Raw genomic sequence first — 19,038 nt, forward strand, 5'->3', positions numbered from 1 at the left:
TATGGGACAAAGGCACATTAAAAAGGACACATTAGTCTCTCTCTTTTCTTTTCTTCCTTCCTTTTTTTTTTTTGTATACTACTATGAGTTTAGAATGGGGGTATCAAATCAACTGCTTTTCCAAATTAGACTGGATAAAATAGGAGCAGGAAAACTGATATTTTTCTGATCAACTTTGCCTAATAATCTTTCTGACAGCCAATCATACGAAGAGGAATTTAATACAAATGTATGGAAACAGTAACAGTGGAACGGATCTCACCATTAGATCCAATCCTGGCTATATCACAGCTCCATTTCTTTCTTGTTTATTCCTTTTCTTTTACTAGCCCATGAGAAAGCCAGAATTTCACATTAGCCACCATTTACCTTTTCCACAAAGAAAATTTTTTTTGAACAACTTATTATTATTATTATTTTTAAGAAAGGAAAATCCTGGAAGCCCATTTGAACCAAGCTCTTCCCATCCTACCTTTTTTCTGTCCAGCTATAGTTGGTATGTCATATTCCACTATGTTTTTTGAGGAAAGGGTCTTGTCTTGATTTGAAGGTTCCTTCAAAGAGGAGGGTGAAAAGGAAGGGGGGGGGGTGTAAAAAAAGTTTTTAAAAGAGGAAGCAGTCTTTTCTTATTTATTTACAGGTAGTCTTCGACTTAGAACCATAACTGAGCCCAAAATTTCTGTGGCTGAGACAGTTGTTAAGTGAGTCTTGCGCCATTTTACGACTTTTCTTGCCACACTGGTTAAGTGAATCACTGCAGTTAAGTTAGTAACATGGTTGTAAAGTAGAATCTGGCTTCCCCGCTGACATTGCTTGTCAGAAGGTTGTAAAAAGTGATCACATCAAACACACACACACACACACACACACACACACACACACTGACACAATGTCACAAATATGAGTCACTTGCCAAGGGTCTGAATTTTGATCACATGACCACAAGAATGCTGCAACAGTCGTAAGTATGAAAAATGGTCATAAGTCACTTTTTCCGTTCTGCTATAACTTCAAATGGTCACTAAATGAACCGTTGTAAGTCAAGGACTATCTGTATTTATATTTATTTGGCTTGTATAATGCCAAATCCTGTAGGACACATGGCAGTTAACCGTGATGTCTTTAATCACCCATGGTAAATAATGAAACACTAAAGTACCAATAAAATAATAATAAAATAAAATATCACTTTTAAGTCTTTGTCATAATTGTAAAATCCTGAAAATAATGTAACCATCAATCCAACACAAATTTATCACCCCATAATGCCGTGAGGGCAAACTTTTTTGGCACTGAGGGACCAATTTGCGTGCGCATACCCAAAATGCCCCCGTGCATGTGCATCCCCTCGCATGCCCCCCGCCCCCCAATGCATGCCCCCACCCCTGCTTGTGCCCACCCACCCCCATGCGCGGCAGAGACCCAAAGACCATCTGGCTAGCGGAAGGCACATGCACATGGTAGAGCTGAGAACAATCAACTAATGGAACAGAAGCTGCCCTCGGAAGTTGTGGGAGTGCCATCACTTGAGACTTTCAATAAGAGATTGGACTGCCATTTGTCAGAAAAGGTGTAGGGTCTCCCGCTTGGGCGGGGGGTTGGGCTAGATGACCTATAAGGTCCCTTCCAACTCTGATTATCTGTTAGCTAAGCTGGGGCGACGTCGTGCATGCCCACAGAGAGGGCTCTGCGTGCCACCTGTGGCACACGTGCCATAGATTTGCCACCACGGCCATCATGTATTCGGATCACGGTGGCATCAATCATGGACCATAGAACAAGCTGGATCATAGGAGCTATTGGAGATCAGCAGTAGAAGGTGGTAGGGTCCCCAGGAGGGAGGGGCTACATCCCAGAGGACCAAGAGACAGCAAAGATAAGGTAAATGTCTATGGAGATTCTCAGTCATCCTGGTCAGGGTTGTCCCAAAGGTGCTTTTTCAAGAGGCAACTGAATTTTCTGGTTTTTCTTTGAAGACATTTCATCCAAGAAGCTTCTTCAGCTCAGACTGGACGATGGAATCCTGCCATTCCCCACATTGTAAAGTTACTGGGGGAAATGTATTGCTGCTTATTGTTCTCTCTCTACATCTTTGTATTTACCAAGGATTCTGTGTAGGTCTAGTATAGATGGATCTGAATAACAGCTGACAAACAATATTTGTAGCAGCCAGTAACCAGAATGCCACAACTATACCATCAGCGTGATAAAATCGTGGCAAGTTCTACAAACAATAAAGCAGAATTCTCCCTAGCCTTGACAGGGAGATGTTGATTTTTTTTTAAAATCAAGCCATTAGTTTTGACCAAATTAATAACCAAACATCAGTTCCCGTGAAGCAGTCTTACCTTGAGCCCAGCAGCCATCTTAGCTTCAATAGCCTCCATCTTCTTCCACAACCGCTTTTGTCTTTGTTCTTTATTTTTTAGATGGTCCATTTCCCCCACTTGCTTATTAAGATCGGGCTTACTTCCTTGGGAATAACTCCTCCTCCATCCACCAAATCCATCCCAGCGCCTCTTCTCTGCCCAGAGGAGCAGGCGGCAAAGAACGGACATATTCCGATGGGAAGCAGAATTAAGATGGGCTGAAGGCATGTTTGAATGTAGGTGTGCTCAGTCCTCTTGCACACATGTAGAAAAAAATCACACCGCTTTTCTCCCTTTGGTTCCAAATGCACATGCTTCCAATAGTCACTTTTCCATCCCTTACATTGCTGATGGAGCCTACAGAAATAAATACCAAAAAAATCATATAAGATACCCAAAAGGTTGGGGGCCACTGGTTCAGATCAGGAAACAGACCCTACAACAGGGTCCCCAAACTTGGCAATTTTAAGCTATGCTGGCTGGAGAATTCTGGGAGTTGAAGTCCACAAGTCTTAAAGTTGCCAAGTTTGTAGACCTCTGCCCTACAAGATTTTTTTAAAAACTAAGCTTTATTGAGTTAAGACTTAGGAACAGAATCTTGCAAGTCTACTGATATTTTCTCTTCCTGTCCTCTTATACTCCTAGAGAGTTAGGGGTGGAACCAGCCTAATATATATTTTTTCCTTTCCCAGGGCTTAAGGCAAACTTCTGCCTTTTTTGATTTTGCAATCACTTTTGAATAGCTCCCTCAAGACCATCTCCATGGCTCTCCACATCAATGGAAAAATACTCACACCCTGTGTATCATCTCTTTCTACTAAATGTTCCACTGGTCATCTGGGTGGCCTCAACAACTCTCTAAAAAGAATGCAAATGATGTCTGAATGCAAATGTCTGCAAGGAGTATAAATCCTTCCATTCCCCTCCATCCAGTCAGAGCTGAAGAAGCTTCTTGGATGAGAAGTGAAATGTCTTCGAAGAAAAACCAGAAAGTCCAGTTTCCTCTTGGAAAAGCACCTTTGCAATAGTTGTGTGAGAGAGGGAAAAAGGAAGAGAAGAAAAAGAGAGGGAGAGAGAGATATCTATTTTTCTTCCCTTCAAAATCTATTGTTCTATATCAGGTAGCCACAGTAAATACAGTAGCTGCATGATCTGAGGGCTGTAACTATAATTATATGGAATTATCATGCATTACTTTCTCACCCTACAACAGTGTTTCTTAAATTTTATTCTGTCAGGATCCCTTTCCACTTTTAAAAATTATGGAGGACTTTTATTTGTATCAATATCAATTTGTTAATTGATATGGACCGGATTGAAATTTAAAATTGACACATTTGCTGCCACTACCACTTCTCCGGATTATTTGATGAGGCTTTAATATCGTATTATTTTTCAACCTAGGCTGCCAAATCATTTTGATTTTCCAGATCGCTGAGAGTGTCAGGGGACACTCCCCCCCCCCCAGGGGTTCTCGGACCACACTATCCCAAGGCATTCATTTTATGTGCATATATATATATTTATCAATACGCGCGCATACCCAGGCACTGCTATTCCCTTTTGAATAAGCAACGCAGGGAGCAGAACAAGAGTAAAAATGGTACGCCAAAGGAATTAAATTCCCAAGGAACGGATTAGGGATTGGATTAGGAATAGAAAATTGGGCGGTACTCCAAATCCCATGCGCCTTAGCTAACATAGCCAATGGTGGTAGCGTCCGAGCACAACAACATCTTGGAAGCCCAGTTATTAAGAGGTTCACGCATCCCCCAACGCTACATTCTTATGATTCCCAGAATCCAGTTTTGCACTAGTTTTGCGCGTCCCGTTCCTCTCTGCAACTGTGAATGCACTACACGCCTTCCTTCCCCCACCCCAACCTCCTCCCCCTAATTTAGACCTCCCCAAAACCACGATCCGGGACCCATTCAAAACCAGACTTACTTCTTGCAACCCGGGCCTCTTTTCCGCGCTCCCGACATGCAACTCACACAGGAAAAGGAGCCGACGCCGAGAGGTGGACTGCGCCGATCGCTTCCTGCTCGCCGGGAGGGCCGGCTGGTGTGAGGGCACTGCTGCGGATCCTTGACCCTTGTTGCCCCCGATGCGATCCTGGTGAAGGTGAGTCCTTTGGGTCGAAACATGCAAGCTGCCCGGCAGCAGCCGGGTTGGACAAACCGGAGGAGCCTTGCGGTCCGGGGAGGGGCGGGTTGGCGGGCTGGCAGCGCCGCCCTGTCTAAGAATAAAGCCCCGGAGGAGCTTCACCCAGCCCTGGGCATGATCCTGGGGTCTTTGGAGGAGGAGACCCTGGCGAAGGGAGCGCCGCGTTTTGTTGTGCCAGCTTGGGAAAGTGTAGGAAGATCATAAGCCGAATGTATTTATGTTTGATAAACCGCTCCAGTCCTAAAACGCAGCAATCCGATTGAAAAAGAGAAAACTATATATATAAAAATATATGATCCCAAAATGCACCCAAGTAGGCACAATTAGCAAGAATTCATATACAGAATTCCACCACCATCCCGCTGGAAGTCTCCTTTTTTGCCTATTGTCTAACGTCTGGTTCTTTGTCTAGTCTTTATCTAATCATATATCTTACCTGTCATCCATTCATGCATAAATCTATCTATCTATCTTAAACATTCCCATACTGTAACTACAACACTTAATTAGGAAGAAATTAACCTATCCATTCTCCCATTGTGGCTGTACAATTAGACCTCCACTTATGACCTCAATTGAGCCCAAACATTTTATTGCTAAGCGTGACAGTTATGAAATGAATTTTGCTCCATTTTACAACCTGTCTTGCCACAGTTGTTAAGTGATTCACCGCAGTTGTTAAGTGAGTGACACTGTTGTTCAGTGACTCTGGTGTCTCCATTGACTTTGCTTGTCAGAAGATTGGGGATGACCTGACCCCGGGACACTGCCACCGTCATAAATATGAATCAGTTGCCAAGCATCTTGAATGTTGATCAGGTGACCGTCGGGATGCTACAAAGGTTGTAAGTGTGAAAAAAGGTCATGTGCAGAGGTGGTATTCAGCCAGTTCTGACAGGTTCTGGAGAAGCGGTAGCAGAAATTTTGAGTAGTTCGGAGAACCGGCAAATACCACCTCTGACTGGCCCCACCCCCATCTATTCTCTGCCTCCCAAGTCCCAGCTGATTGGCTGGGTTTTCTTTTGTTGCCCTGCACAGGAGAACGGAGCTGGAAAGCAGGTTAGTGGGGTGGGGAGGGAATGGGGATTTTGCAGTATCCTTCCCCTGCCATGCCCACCAAGCCACGCCCACAGAACCGGTAGTAAAAGAATTTGAATACCACCACTGGTCACAAGTCTCTTTTTTCAGTACCGTTGTAACTTCACTGTAAGTTGAGGACTACATGCATAGGCAGGGCATGATGCAAAAAGAATTGTATTAAGAAATTAGAAAACTGGCATTATTCAAGAGATGAAGAAAGGATTGTGGTGTATCAGTTTTGGAAAAGGCAGCATTTTTCACTAATTGAAGAATGCAACAATATGTGTTTCTATGGCAGAGAATCTGTGATCTGACAGTAATATATTGTTCAGGCTATAATAGCAAATTTATTGATATTCCAGTAGCTATTGATAAATATAAGTTGATCAGATATTAGAGGTTTTTGTTTCTTTTCTTTCCCTTAATTTGTTTTTTTAGTTTTTTTATTTTCTTTTTAAAAAAAAATATTGTTTTTGTTACAAGAAATAATAAAATAAACCTGTCAAATCTTGAAGAGACGCCAACTTAATAGATTTTCAAAGCATGGGGCTATTCTGGCATTAAATTTTTAAATCGCATTAGATCAATGTTTTTTCAAACTCGGCAACTTTAAGATGTGGTGGCGGTTTCTATTCCCAGAATTCCCCAAAACTGCTGATGTCCACACATATTGCTTAGTTTGAAAAATTCTGAATTAAACAATCTCCAAATTATTGAACTGGTAAGTCATGGGTGAACTGATGGCATCTAAAGTCACGGTATTTAGAATAGGAAAATCTGCAAACAGATCCTCAGTTCTCGTTCTCTTCCTGAGAGGAAAAACAGCAGCAACCAGATATTGGCAGGGATTTTTTGCCTACAAATTGTAGCTTGTGTTTTCTAGACTGCCTGTTTTAAAATTAAAACTTTTTCCTCATTGGTGGAAAGTTTCACCTGCCATATTGCGTCCGGAAGCAAGACCAGAAGGAGAACGCTCAGGCAACAAAACATTTGCTGTTTATCGGGGCATTTTCTTTATGGGAAATTTGCCTAGAAAAAGTCAAGTCTGTCAAGACGTTGCAAATGGATTCCCCCATATTACCACCCTGTCAAATTTGCTGTACAGGTAGTCCTCAATTTACGACCAAAATTGGAACCAGAATTTCCATTGCTATGAAAGATGATTGTTAAGTGAGTTCTGTCCAATTTTATGGCATTTTTGCCCCAGCTGTTAAGTGAATTACTGCAGTTGTTAAGTGAATCATTCATTAAGCAAATCTGGTTTCCTTCGTTGGCTTTGCTTGTCAGAAGCTGGCTGACAATGGTTTGCAAATGATGATTGCATGACCCCAGGATATTGCAACCATCATAAATACCGTACTTTTCGGACTATAAGAAGCACCTAGGTTTAGAGGAGGAAAGCAAGAAAAAAATAGTTTTTTAGCTCCACACGTCCTGTTTATGCCCTCCCCGGCATCCAGAAGCACTCTGCAGGCCGAAAATGGGCCAATTTTTGGTCTCCGGAGGCCTCCGGCATCAGGGAGACTGAAAACGGGACATGCTGAGAGTTTGGTAGGCCAAAATTGGGCCTGTTTTTGGCCTGCAGAGTGCTTGCTGGATGCCGGGGAGGGCAAAAATGGGACGTGCAGAGGGTTTGGGAAGCCCAAAGCAGGCCTGTATTCACTCTATAAGACACACAAACATTTCCACCCAGTTTTTTTTTTGGCGGGGGGTGGGGGAGGGAAAGTGAGTCTTATGGTCTGAAAATTACGGTACATGCTGGTTTCAAAGCACCTAAATTTTGATCATGGGACCATGGGGATGCTGCAGTGGTCATCACTGTGAGGACCAGTGACAAGTCACTTTTTTCCATACCATTTTAACTCTGAACAGTCACTAAACAAATGGTTATAAGAGGAGGATTATCAGGTGATCCTAAACATTATACCACCGATTTCTCGGTGTGTGTTTTAATTCATAGACTTTCCTTTTAAAAATGTGGTTTCGTGCTTTATTCCGTTCACAGCGAGCATACTATTTTTACTGAATTCACCAGATGTTTTGTCTTTGAACTATCGCAGCCTTTGCAGAAAAATGTCCCGGTAATGAAGGGTAGCGGTCATGACGGAGTCAGTGATGAAACTCCAGAGAGTTCAGCTGAAATGCAAGAACCTTCATGAATACCTGCGGGGCCTGAGCCCCGGGATTTTGGATCGGCTGTATAATCATCCTGCCACTTGCCTTGCTGTCCTTCGGTCAGTGAGAATCTCGCCTGTCCTGAAATATTTAGAATATAGGTCTTGTATCAGCTGAGGGTCAGATTGGGGTAAAAATGTAAGTAGATTTTAACCTCCAGAGGTAGTATTCAGCAGGTTCTGACTAGTTCTGGAGAACCGGTAGTGGAAATTTTGAGTAGTTCAGAGAACCGGCAAATGCCACCTCTGACTGGAGATTTTACAGTATCCTTCCCCTGCCACACCCACCAAGCCAGGCCTACAGAACCGGTAGTAAAAAAAATTGAATCCCACCACTGTTAACTTCATGTATTTGAAACCACATTTTATAGTTGCTCCTGGTTCCAGACTGCTGGACCCAGGGTTTTCTACAGAATAGACTGTCAGACCTGCCACCATTGAAACCTCTAAATCAGGGGTATCAAACTCAAGGCCCGGGGTCTGGATCCGGCCCACAGGGCCACCCTGAAAACAGTGAAGGACCGGCCTGTGGTGCCTCGGCCAGCAAAAATGAAGCTCAGGGAGGCAGCACAAGGCCTGCCCAGGCTCCGTTTTTGGCCACAGTGGCCTCCTGCAGCCCTCTGCCAGTGAAAATGGAGACCCGGGGAGGCTGAATGCTCCATTTTCGCTGGTAGAGGGCTGCAGGATGCGGTCACGGTTGAAAACGGAGCCTTGACGAGTGACATCAAGTTGGCCACACCCACCTTGGCCACGCCCCCCCCCAACCACCACTCCCTGCCCCCAAGATGAAACACAACCCTGATGCGGCCCTCAATGAAATCAAGTTTGAACCCACCCACCCTGCTCTAAATAGAAATGACCCTTGGCTCCATTTGTTGAGGAAAGTATGGTTTTCTTAGAAGAAAAGTGCATTGCAGTAGTGCATAGCCAGAACTGAGCATCGCTTGCCAAAATCCCTAAGTTCAACTACTCCCTCCCTTAGCTAATTCCCATTACCTCTACACACACACAAACACAAACACACACATATATATGAGCAGTCAGCTTTAGAAAGGATATTTTTGTATGTCACCGTAGCTCAAGTGGAAGCAAGCATTAAAGTGGCAGCTGACGCAGACTTTGGCAGACCATGCCTGGCTAGGAAAAAAAAACAACAACCCATATCTTGTGTGTGTGACCCTGATCTTACATTCTTCCCTTCTCAGGGAACTGCCTGGGTTAGCCAAAAATTATGTCATGCGGATGCTTTTCTTGGAACAGCCTCTTCGTCAGGCAGCTGTGGCCCTGTGGGTGAAGAAGGAATATGTCAAGTAAGTTTATAGCTCTAGCCCTGATTGCCTAGCAAATTTTTTTAAAATAAAAATTAAAAAAAATACGGTCACTGCTCAAATGAACATTGAAATGAAAGTCTACGTTGCATTGAGGTATTCCGTAAGCAGAGACATGGCTGGCTGGTATAAATAAAACTCGTGTTTATTTTCATTTATTTAATAAACTTGTTCACAGCCTCAATTACAAATGACAGCTTGAGACTTTACATGTTAGGATTAAAATAAGAAAAAAAAAACCTCAAAAGCCACAACAGTAGCAACATAATAGAAAATAATATTTGTAGGTGAGGGTGACCTGTGGAGTTCTTGGTGCTCTCTGCGCTTGTTTGTTTTCTTGCAGACATTTCCTTACCCAACTAGGTAATACCATCAGTGCTAAAAAGGAGTGGGATTTACTCTCTGTTTATATACAGTGGCTTGCCCTGTCAGTGTTGGTGGGAGTGTTGCTTTCTCCTTGATTAAGGAACTACCTTGATTAAAGAACTACCATAATCACTCTTAGTTGTCTTAAACTTAACTAACTACGGTAACTGCCTTAATCAAGGAGGTACATTTCCTGATGGGCTCTGGTGTTTCAGGGAACAAGAGGAAAGCTCGGATATCCTGCTGGGGTTGCGCCTTTGGCACACACAGTTGCTCCCAGGAGGCCTCGAAGGGATCGTCTTGAACCCCATCTTCAAAGAAAACCTGCGCATTGCTCTCTTGGGAGGGTGAGTAAAGGCCATCCAGATTCTTAAGGTTGGAGAGTGAAGGCAGAAGCTCACAGAAATTACTGCACTGGCTGAAGATGAGGGTAATTTCAGTTCTCTGAAAGGGGCGTTTTGGGGATCCTGCCACTTCACAGATAGGGAGCAAACCAGCTATTAGCAATATACTAATGTTGAGCCACATTAGGGCAGTGGTTAGAATGCAGTGCTGCAAGCTACTTCTGCTGACTGCCAGCTGCCTGAAATTTGGCAGTTCGAATCCTTACTCCTGAATAGGACATTAGTAGTGCTATCCTTAAGTTACAGCCCAGTGGGGGTATTCAAATAAAGTTGCCACCGGTTCGGTGGACGTGGCTTGGTGGCCACGCTTTGCGCACATGCACACACTTTGCGTGCATGCGTGCGCCAAACACGCACTTTGCGCAGGCGCAGAGGCATTCTAACTTGCCTCCTGCAAGCCTGCACGATGGTGGTCGCTGCAGCAGCAGCTGCCGCACGGCGCTATTTTGCGCCACGCAAAGCAGCTGCGCTTTGAATTCTGGCCATAAAAGTGAGTATGGGAGCCCGGGCAGGTGGGTGGGCCAACCACAGAGCAGCGAAGAGAACCAGTTCGGTCTCCACTGCTCATCGCCGCTACCGGTTCTCTAGAACCGGGCAGAACCGGTCGAATACCACCACCGTTACAGCCTATAAATAGTAATGGGGTTTCTTACTTTTCAATTCTGTGTCCACAGAGGTAAGGCCTGGTCTGATGACACTAGCCAGCTGGGCCCAGATAAGCATGCCCGAGATGTCCCATCTTTGGACAAGTATGCAGAAGAAAGGTGGGAGGTGAGCATTTTGTCTTGTCTAAGTAGCCTGATTTGTTATGGATGTGTTTATAGGTAGTCCTTGACATACAACCTTTTGTTTGGTGACTGATTGAAGTTAGAGTGGCATTGAAAAAAGTGACTTATGACCAGCTCTCACACTTATAACTGTTGCAGCATCCCACGATCATAGGATTGCCATTTGCAATCTCCCCAGCTGTCTTCCAGCATGCAAACTCAATGGCGGAAAGCCAGATTAACTTTATGACTGCATGATTTTTACTTAACTGCAGTAATTTGCTTAACTATAGCAAAAAAACAGTCAAAAAATTGGGTGTGGCTCAATTAACAACCGCCTTGCTTAGCAACAGGGATTCTGGTCCCAATTGTGACGATAAGTTGAGAACTACCTGTATTAATCTTCAAATGACTGACTTTGTTGCAGTGTTCTCCTACCTCTTGCCAGTCAAGTCACCAAGACTGCTTCTTCCTCTCCTTCCTTCTTTGGATTTAATTCAGCAGCCTTCCTTTTGGGAAAACACCAGGTTAATCATGCAAAAAGAAGATCTTTTGATATGGCTTGGTTAATATTGTACTTAGCATTTTAAATTTTCTTGGAATCAAGAGTATTTAAAATGGTATGTTTCCTTCTATGGAGGATTAAACTCCTGAAACTTCCTGTTTGAATTCATTCATGATGGAATATTATTGTGTTTCCTTTTCACCAGCCCTTGGGTGGACATCCACGTTTCTCAATTCCATACTAACTCTCCCTTTATCTCATGTGATCCCACGGTCTTTTAGTAGCATTTGCAGTTGTCTATTGCTTTATAGTTTCAGCTGGGAGTAGTTGCCATTACAAGCCAGGATCCCTCCAATTGGGTCTGTCCTAGAATTCTGCCCATCAAAGCAATAGACATGATGATGAATCGTGAGGGGAATTGCAACCATTTGTAGAGCCTGCAGTGACTTTGCATATGGTGTGTAGCACACAGTGAATGGACTTTATCGAACACCCTTGTGGACCTACTTCCGCAGAGATCACAGTTTTCTTCTCTTTCTTCGCATTGTTCCATTTAGGTCATCCTCCATTTTATGGTAGGCTCTCCCAGTGCAGCGGTTAGTCAGGATCTGGCTCAGCTGCTGATTGAAGCTGGCCTGATGAAGAGGTAAGTGTTTCAGGGAGAGGCAGGCATGCAGGTACCTTCCCAAAGGGGTAGGATTTTTTCTTGAGTTACTCTTCTTCTTCCTAGTAGTGAACCTGGAGAACCTCCGTGCATCACATCCTCTGGCTTCCAGTTCCTGTTGCTGGATACTTCATCACAGCTGTGGTACTTCATGCTCCAGTATCTCCAATCAGCAGAGGTGAGGAGAAACAATGACCTGACCGCTTGCTGCCTCAGCTCTGGTTATTCTGTCCATTTCTTGTTTCTGCTTCTAATTCCCCCCCTTTTTGCATCACTCTACAGACCAGGGGCATGGACTTGGTGGAGATTCTTTCCTTCCTCTTTCAGCTGAGCTTCTCCACACTTGGCAAGGTGAGAAGGATTAGAAGAAGGAACTTCTCCTTTATCTTTGAGCAACGTTCGACGATGAGAAGTTGGGCTACATATCAGATAACTACAAACAACAATAACTGAGCAAAGTAATTGTTGCCATTGTGGTGCTCTGCAGAAGTTTAGAACACTCCGTAAAAGGAAAAGTATGGAAAAGTCCCATAATTAGAGCATCTGAAGAACAGTAGCTGCTTGGGGAAAATCTCTCCCTCCCCTCTCATATTGTTTACAATGTCATCCCTTTATTGTAATTTTTTTAACATGAATAAGCCCCTTATTCACCCTTGCAGTACCCTAGGACCTAGGAAAATATGAAATTATTCCAATTGCAACTGTTTCATTGATATCTCTGAAGGCTTCGTAGCCCTTTGCAATGCTTTCATAATATTTTGTGGGCAGAGGAGTTCCTTTTCTAATGTTTTTTTCCACTGAGTTTCAAGAGACCACTTTCGACAACTTGTCATGTCAACAAAACCACTTTGTGTTTATGATCTATTCACCAGTGATGGACAAGGTCCTCTATGTAACAGAACAATAGGATTAATCTTGATTATGAGGATTGGCAGTCTCCATTTGTAGTAGCTTAATAGCAATAGCACTTAGATTTATATACCGCTTCACAGTGCTTTACAGCCTTCTATAAGTGGTTTACAAAGTCAGCATATTGCCCCCGAAGAATCTGGGTTCTCATTTTATCAACCTCAGAATGATGGAAGGCTGAGTCAACCTTGAGCTGGTGAGGTTTGAACTGCTGGCAGCTGACAGTCAGCAGAAGTAGCCTGCAGTGCTGCATTGTAAACACTGTGCCACCATAGTTCTTAAGTAGATTAGACTTAAAGGAGATGTTGTTTCAAGTCCCTGCTTGATCACCAAAACTACTGGATCACTCTGAACCAATCACTTAAACTTAGCCTGAACTCTACATTACAGGGTTTTTGTTGTGTGGGTAACATTAGAAGAAAGCAAAAGCTTTCAGAGAAAAAGTGAGAATTTAGAAATGAAGAAAGCAGATGTTATAAATATAACAGAAAACCTGGCTTTCTTCCAATGAACACAAGGATTGTTGTACACCAGGTTGATTCATGAAACTATGCATACTGGCTTTGATTAGGAGTAACTTTGAACTAACATTGGTTCAGTGCAGAAATGGTGCATTTGCTGAATGCTCAGTTTAAATTATGATTTAAATCACAAGCATAACTTAATTGTTCAGGAAACAAAGCATGAATGATACGTGCCCAGAGCATTTATCCCTTAATAAGTGCATCTTCCATTGATGACTCTTACAGGTAAATCAGCAGAAGAATTCTTTCATGGCCTCTCAATGTGATTTGATTGGATATTCATAGCAATTTATCCACTGGCCCTTAAGCATTGACCAATCAAGATGTTTGTGCAACATACTTGCCCATGAATAAATTATTTTCCAATTTCTTTATTCTCAGGATTATTCCGTGGAAGGAATGAGTGATTCTCTTCTGAATTTCCTTCAGCATCTCCGGGAATTTGGCCTGGTGTTTCAAAGAAAGGTACAACACAGTGGGGGGATTATACGAGGAGCTGAACCAGAGTTTTTAAAAACACAAATTGTCAGATGTTAGAGGTATTAAGGACTTCTTCAAGGATCTTGTGAGTTAAAATGGTAGGTTTGTCTTCTGAAAGATAAATGGTCAGACAGCTCTGAATTTGCCACTAACTTATTGCTAATATCTTTCTTTCTTTGCAGAGAAAATCCAGACGTTACTATCCCACCCGCTTAGCTATTAATCTTTCCTCCGGCATCTCAGGTACCACCGTGGATACCCATAACCAAGGTTTCATCGTGGTGGAGACCAACTACAGGATCTATGCATACACAGGTCTGAAACAACATCGATTTCCATTCTTCAAAGGCCCACCCCTCTTCTAATCCAGAATTGGGAATCATTACCTCCAACCCATCTTTTTTTTAAAATTATCTTGGTTGTATAACACAAGATAGCTGAGATTTTGCTTTACTGGTTGGGGGGAAAGCTTATTTAGCCAAGATTGCTTTCTCTTAGGTGACATAGGACAATATTTATCAAATTATCTTCTGATATCATTCAACTTCTGAAAAAAATGTGGGGATGATGACCACCCCATTAAATATACACCCCTTGCTAGGTTTTTGTCTTTAAGAGCCGGGGAGTTTCCATTCTTTGAAAAAACAACCTTACCTTCCATCCCTTGTTTTAAAAGGCATCTTTTAGATTAAACTTTGTACCAAAAGATGTAATTCAAAATTAAATATTAATTTGTCCCCTTGGGTGAGTGGGGGGGTTTGGTGAGGCAATGCTGGCTGAGGCATTCTGGGAGTTGTAATTCACACATCTTAAAATGGCCAAGGTTGAGAAACACCAATCTATTTCAAAGACACCAGGCTGGGGAAGGCTGCTCATGTGTTTTAAAGCAGTATTCCTGAGGTTCAGCCACATTAGAATGTGTGGACTTCAACTCCCAGAATTCTTCAGCCAAGTCACAATTGCGAGTTTGTGGAACAGGGCTGAGAAATTTTGGGAGTTGAAGTCCACACACCTTTCAAGTGGCTGAGCTTGAGAAACCTTGTCTTAGACTGGGTGAAACCAGGCTCAATAGCAGTAACTGTGAGAGGGATCTTGGAGTCTTAGTGGACAACCAGCTAAATATGAGCCAGCAGTGTGCAGCAGCAGCAGCCAAAAAAGCTAATGCAATCCTAAGTTGCATTAACAGAGGGATACAATTGAGATCAAGTGAGGTACTAATACCACTCTATGAAGCCTTAGTAAGACCACACCTAGAGTACTGCATCCAGTTTTGGTCACCACACTATAAAAAGAATGTTAAGACTCTAGAAAAAGTGCAGAGAAGAACAACCAGGATGATTAGGGGACTGAAGACTAAAACATGAAGAACGGTTACAGGAACTGGGCATGGCTAGTCTAGTGAAGAGAAGGACCAGGGGAGACATGATAGCCGAGTTCCAATATTTGAGGGGCTGCCACAGAGAGGAAGGGGTCAAGCTATTTTTCAAAGCACCCGAAGGCCAGACAAGGAATAATGGATGGAAACTGAACAAGGAGAGATTTAACCTGGGAATAAGAAGAAACTTTCTGACAGTGAGAACAATCAACCAATGGAACAGCTTTGCCCTCGGATGTTGTGGGAGCGCCAGCACTTGAGACTTTCAAGAAGAGATTGGACTGCCATTTGTCAGAAATGGTGTAGGGTCTCCCGCTTGGGCGGGGGGTTGGACTAGATGACCTATAAGGTCCCTTCCAACTCTGATTATCTATTATCTATTAAACTGTTGCATTTCCCTCTCTCTGTGCTTCCTTCCAGATTCAGAGCTACAGATTGCACTAATTGCCCTCTTCTCTGAGATGCTGTATCGCTTCCCTAACTTGGTGGTGGCGCAAGTCACCCGGGAGAGCACACAGCAGGCCATTGCCAATGGTATCACCGCCGATCAGGTGAGGATAGGTTTAAAGGGGACTTTGGAGTCGTGCTCTGCTTCTCTCGGTGGGTTGGGTGGCAATTAAAACTTGAATGACCCAAATTCGCCAAGTTTCCTTATCCTCTTTTCCTACAGATCATTCACTTCCTACGAACAAGAGCTCACGCCGTGATGCTGAAACAGGTGAGAAAATAGCTACAGGAGATGAAGGCAGAAGGCACCTGAGGGATTAGGGCATCCAAGAAAAACGTTGCCCTTTGTAACGGTTTATCTGCTGTTTAATAAAGCTGGTGCAATACTTAGGCTAGCTTAAGTAATGCAGCACCCAAGACATTCCGAAAGGGATCCCCAGAACCCCAAGATTAAGTTTTTTAAAAATATGTTGGTCTTATGCTAGTTAAAAAGTTGAACCATTTTTTATTTAATTTGTAAAATTTATTGGCCACCCATGTTTCCACAGGATAAATCTGGGCAGTTTACAATCTTAAAAAGATAAAACACTATACAAAACCTAAAAGACATAAATAAAACACTGTCAAGATCCTAAGAAACTGTGTATAAAAAGATTGCTAAGCCTTCTGTGGAGAAAGCCCAATATGGGGCTTAACCCTGATCCCAAATATGAAATATAGATTAAAACAACAGTCTTGAACTTTTCTGGCTGGACATCCTGGGGCAGGGTGGGGGGTTTTCTGTGTGAGTGGTGAGTGCGTGCACAGCTCCATTTGTGTGAGTGGTGGGTACGCACACCCACCAGACGTGAGGGGAACTACGCACATGAGCGCAAGCTCGTGCAAGGGAAGCTGTGTACACACATGCAGTCGCCTGAGGCTTTTTGCGGCCTAGTTACAAATAGGCCACAGCTCTGTTCCCTGGATTAAAAGGCTCAGGGGAGATAGGGGTTGGTCAATTCTAGAGGAAAATGCAGTGGGAAGATTGACATAAATATTTTGCGGTCTCTAACTTTTCCACTCTCCTCTCCACAGACCCCTGTGCTTCCCCCCACAATCACAGATCAGATCCGGCTGTGGGAGCTGGAACGGGACAGACTGCGCTTTTCTGAGGGTGAGCATCTCCAAGAGACGGGACAGGCGGTCAGGAGAGGAAGCGGTAACCGTGAGAAGAATACTAATAGGATGTCCAACTTGGACAATTATAGTTTGGCAGGTTCCCCAACCTGGTTTCCTCTCCCAATGGGCTGAACTCCAGTGGGACCATTAGCCAAACGGTCCGGGCATTAATCTTTAGTCCAATATAGATGTAGTCTTCAGCTTATGACCACAGTTGAGATCATAATTTCCATTGCTAAACAAAGCAACTATTAAGTGAGTTGCAGCCAATTTTATGACCCGGTGTTTAAAGCAAATCACTGCAGTTGTAAAGTGAATGATATGGTCATTAAGCGAATCTAGTTTCCCCATATTGGCTCTGCTTGTCCAAAGCCTGCTGGGAAGCTTGCGAATGGAGAACCCATGAGTCTGAAATGCTGCATTGTCACAAATACATGCTGGTTGCCAGGCGCCTGAATTTTGATCATGTGGCAACAGGGATGCTGTGATAGCAATAACTGTAAGGACCAGTCCTAAGTCACTTTTTTCAGTGCTGCTGTAACTTCAAATGGCCATTAAACCAATGGTTATAAATCAAGGACGTCCTATACATCAGAGGGGCACCAGGTTTGGTCATTGGCGGCAGTTCTTGTTCATCTTCATCTCTGCTTTCTTTAGTTTTACTTAGACGGGTATTTCTCAGCCTTAGTATCTTTAAGAGGTGTGGATTTCTAATCCCAGAATGCCACAGCCAGCCTTGCTGGCTTGGAATTCTGGGAGTTGAAGTCCATTCATCTTAAAGTTGCCATGGTCCTAATATATTGCCTTAACCCAAATTCAATTGGGTTTGTCAAACTCAATTTCATTGAGGGCTTCATCAGGGTTGTGTTTGACCTTGGGGGTTAGGGTGGGTGTGGCCAGGGTGGGCGTGGCCAGCTCCATGTCACTCGTGTCAGGGGCGCCTGTGGTGGCCCGAGTGTTCTGCCAGCGAAAACAGACTCCCGACCTCCTGCAACCCTCTGTCAGCGAAAACGGAGCTCGGGAAAGCCATACATGGACCTCACAAGCTCTGTTTTCGGCAGTGACAACCTCCTGCAACCCTCTGCCAGAACCGCAGGCGGCCCTCCTGAGCTCCATTTTTACTAGCAGAGGCACCGTGGGCTGGTCCTTCACTGTTTCCATGGCAGCCCCACGGGCCAGATCTAAGCACCCCGCAGGCTGGATCTGGCCCCCAAACCTTGAGTTTGACACCCCTGCCTTAGCCTCCTAGACTCCCTACTCAGCGTTGGGATCTCAGTCAAGATCCCTTCCAACCCTTGTTATTCTGTTACTCTTCTTAGAAAACCTCCAGTGATGGAGCACTTACCACTTCTGAAGGCATTCCACAGATGGATTTCATTGTCAGGAAATTCCTACTTAATTCTAGGCTGGATTTATTAAAATTAAATTGAAATTAAAATGTGAATTTTAAGTTCTCCAGGAGAGTGTCTACTTCCCGGACCATGTCTAGGGCCATGGACCATGGACCATGTCTACTTCCTGGACCATGTCTGCATACAGCCAAGCAACCATATTCTTTGTGGTTGGGTCACGCCAGTTACAGGGGCTGTCATGATTATTATTTTAAAAGGGGGAGTTGGCTCTAATGTCCACAAAGAGGATGGAGATATAAAGAGGCTCTAATCTGTGCCCCTTTTCTTCCATCCTTATTCTTCTTTTGGTACATATTGCTGCCCCCGCCTCTTTTTGCACGTCAGTCTCTTTCTACTTCCCCAGCATCTTCTCCTTGCATGCCTTCCTCTTAATCTTTTCCTCCAACTCTTTTCCCACAGGTGTCCTGTACAACCAGTTCTTATCCCAGGTGGACTTTGAGCTGCTCCGTGACCATGCTAAGGAACTCGGGGTCCTCGTTTTTGAGAACCCAATCAAGCGTCTCATGGTGGTCACTCCCGCCGGCCATTCAGACGTCAAACGCTTCTGGAAGCGTCAGAAACACAGTTCCTGAAGACATTGGATTGTTACCTCCATGTTCTTCCGATCATGCTTGTCAGAAAGTGGACCAAACAGAAAGGCGGATATATCTTTCCTCCCATTACTTTGAGTGGATGCAAGGCAGGCGGAGAGAAGAAAAACAAGGATGGATGACTGATCATCCCTTTTCAGCCAAAAAGAGATTCGAAACTTGGTTTTTTGTTTTTTTTTAAAGAACAAAAATGGTGATTGGTTCAGTGTAAGTGTCACCTTTCCATCAACTCTCTCTGGTAGGAATGACACCCTGACTGAGATAACAATACTGGAACTGAAATAGAAGTCCAATAAAATGCTTTGAGAAAATAGAAATCG

The 19,038-nt window shown here is 43.7% G+C and overlaps 2 protein-coding genes across 4 annotated transcripts in view; one reads left to right on the forward strand and one right to left on the reverse strand.

The window, feature by feature from the left end:
• The window catches only part of VARS2 (valyl-tRNA synthetase 2, mitochondrial), a 42,894-nt gene extending 38,447 nt beyond the window's left edge, over positions 1–4,447 (reverse strand). For both annotated transcript variants that reach the window (XM_087953583.1, XM_087953582.1), the window contains exons 1-3: positions 4,317–4,447; positions 2,349–2,726; positions 473–554 (exon numbers count right to left, since the gene is read on the reverse strand). In XM_087953583.1, the coding sequence (XP_087809709.1) occupies positions 473–554; positions 2,349–2,597 (331 nt within the window). In that variant the 5' untranslated portion in view covers positions 2,598–2,726; positions 4,317–4,447. The remainder of the gene's footprint in view (positions 1–472; positions 555–2,348; positions 2,727–4,316) is intronic.
• On the forward strand, positions 4,362–19,035 carry GTF2H4 (general transcription factor IIH subunit 4). Of its 2 annotated transcripts, none has more exons than XM_026685886.2 (14): positions 4,362–4,493; positions 7,676–7,849; positions 8,995–9,099; positions 9,699–9,830; positions 10,562–10,658; positions 11,717–11,805; positions 11,890–12,001; positions 12,106–12,174; positions 13,638–13,721; positions 13,919–14,051; positions 15,532–15,662; positions 15,782–15,829; positions 16,633–16,711; positions 18,528–19,035. In XM_026685886.2, the coding sequence occupies exons 2-14, from the start codon at positions 7,716–7,718 to the stop codon at positions 18,698–18,700; spliced, it is 1,386 nt and encodes a 461-aa protein (XP_026541671.1). In that variant the 5' UTR covers positions 4,362–4,493; positions 7,676–7,715; the 3' UTR covers positions 18,701–19,035. The 2 variants fall into 2 exon arrangements, with proteins under 2 accessions (XP_026541671.1, XP_026541672.1); XM_026685887.2 differs by having other exon boundaries at positions 4,377–4,493; positions 11,893–12,001.
• Positions 19,036–19,038: the final 3 nt, after the last annotated feature.

The sequence above is a fragment of the Notechis scutatus genome, chromosome 2, assembly GCF_049901735.1.
Source record: "Notechis scutatus isolate UNSWTSFEM ecotype Mainland chromosome 2, rNotScu1.2, whole genome shotgun sequence".
Taxonomy (NCBI): domain Eukaryota; kingdom Metazoa; phylum Chordata; class Lepidosauria; order Squamata; family Elapidae; genus Notechis; species Notechis scutatus.

Excerpts from the sequence above, each read along its gene's own strand:
- GTF2H4 (XM_026685886.2), top strand. The coding sequence starts at position 7,716 with ATGACGGAGTCAGTGATGAAACTCCAGAGAGTTCAGCTGAAATGCAAG. Across the intron at positions 15,663-15,781 it reads ATGGTATCACCGCCGATCAG|ATCATTCACTTCCTACGAAC; the intron begins GTGAGGATAGGT and ends CTTTTCCTACAG. Across the intron at positions 15,830-16,632 it reads ACGCCGTGATGCTGAAACAG|ACCCCTGTGCTTCCCCCCAC; the intron begins GTGAGAAAATAG and ends TCCTCTCCACAG.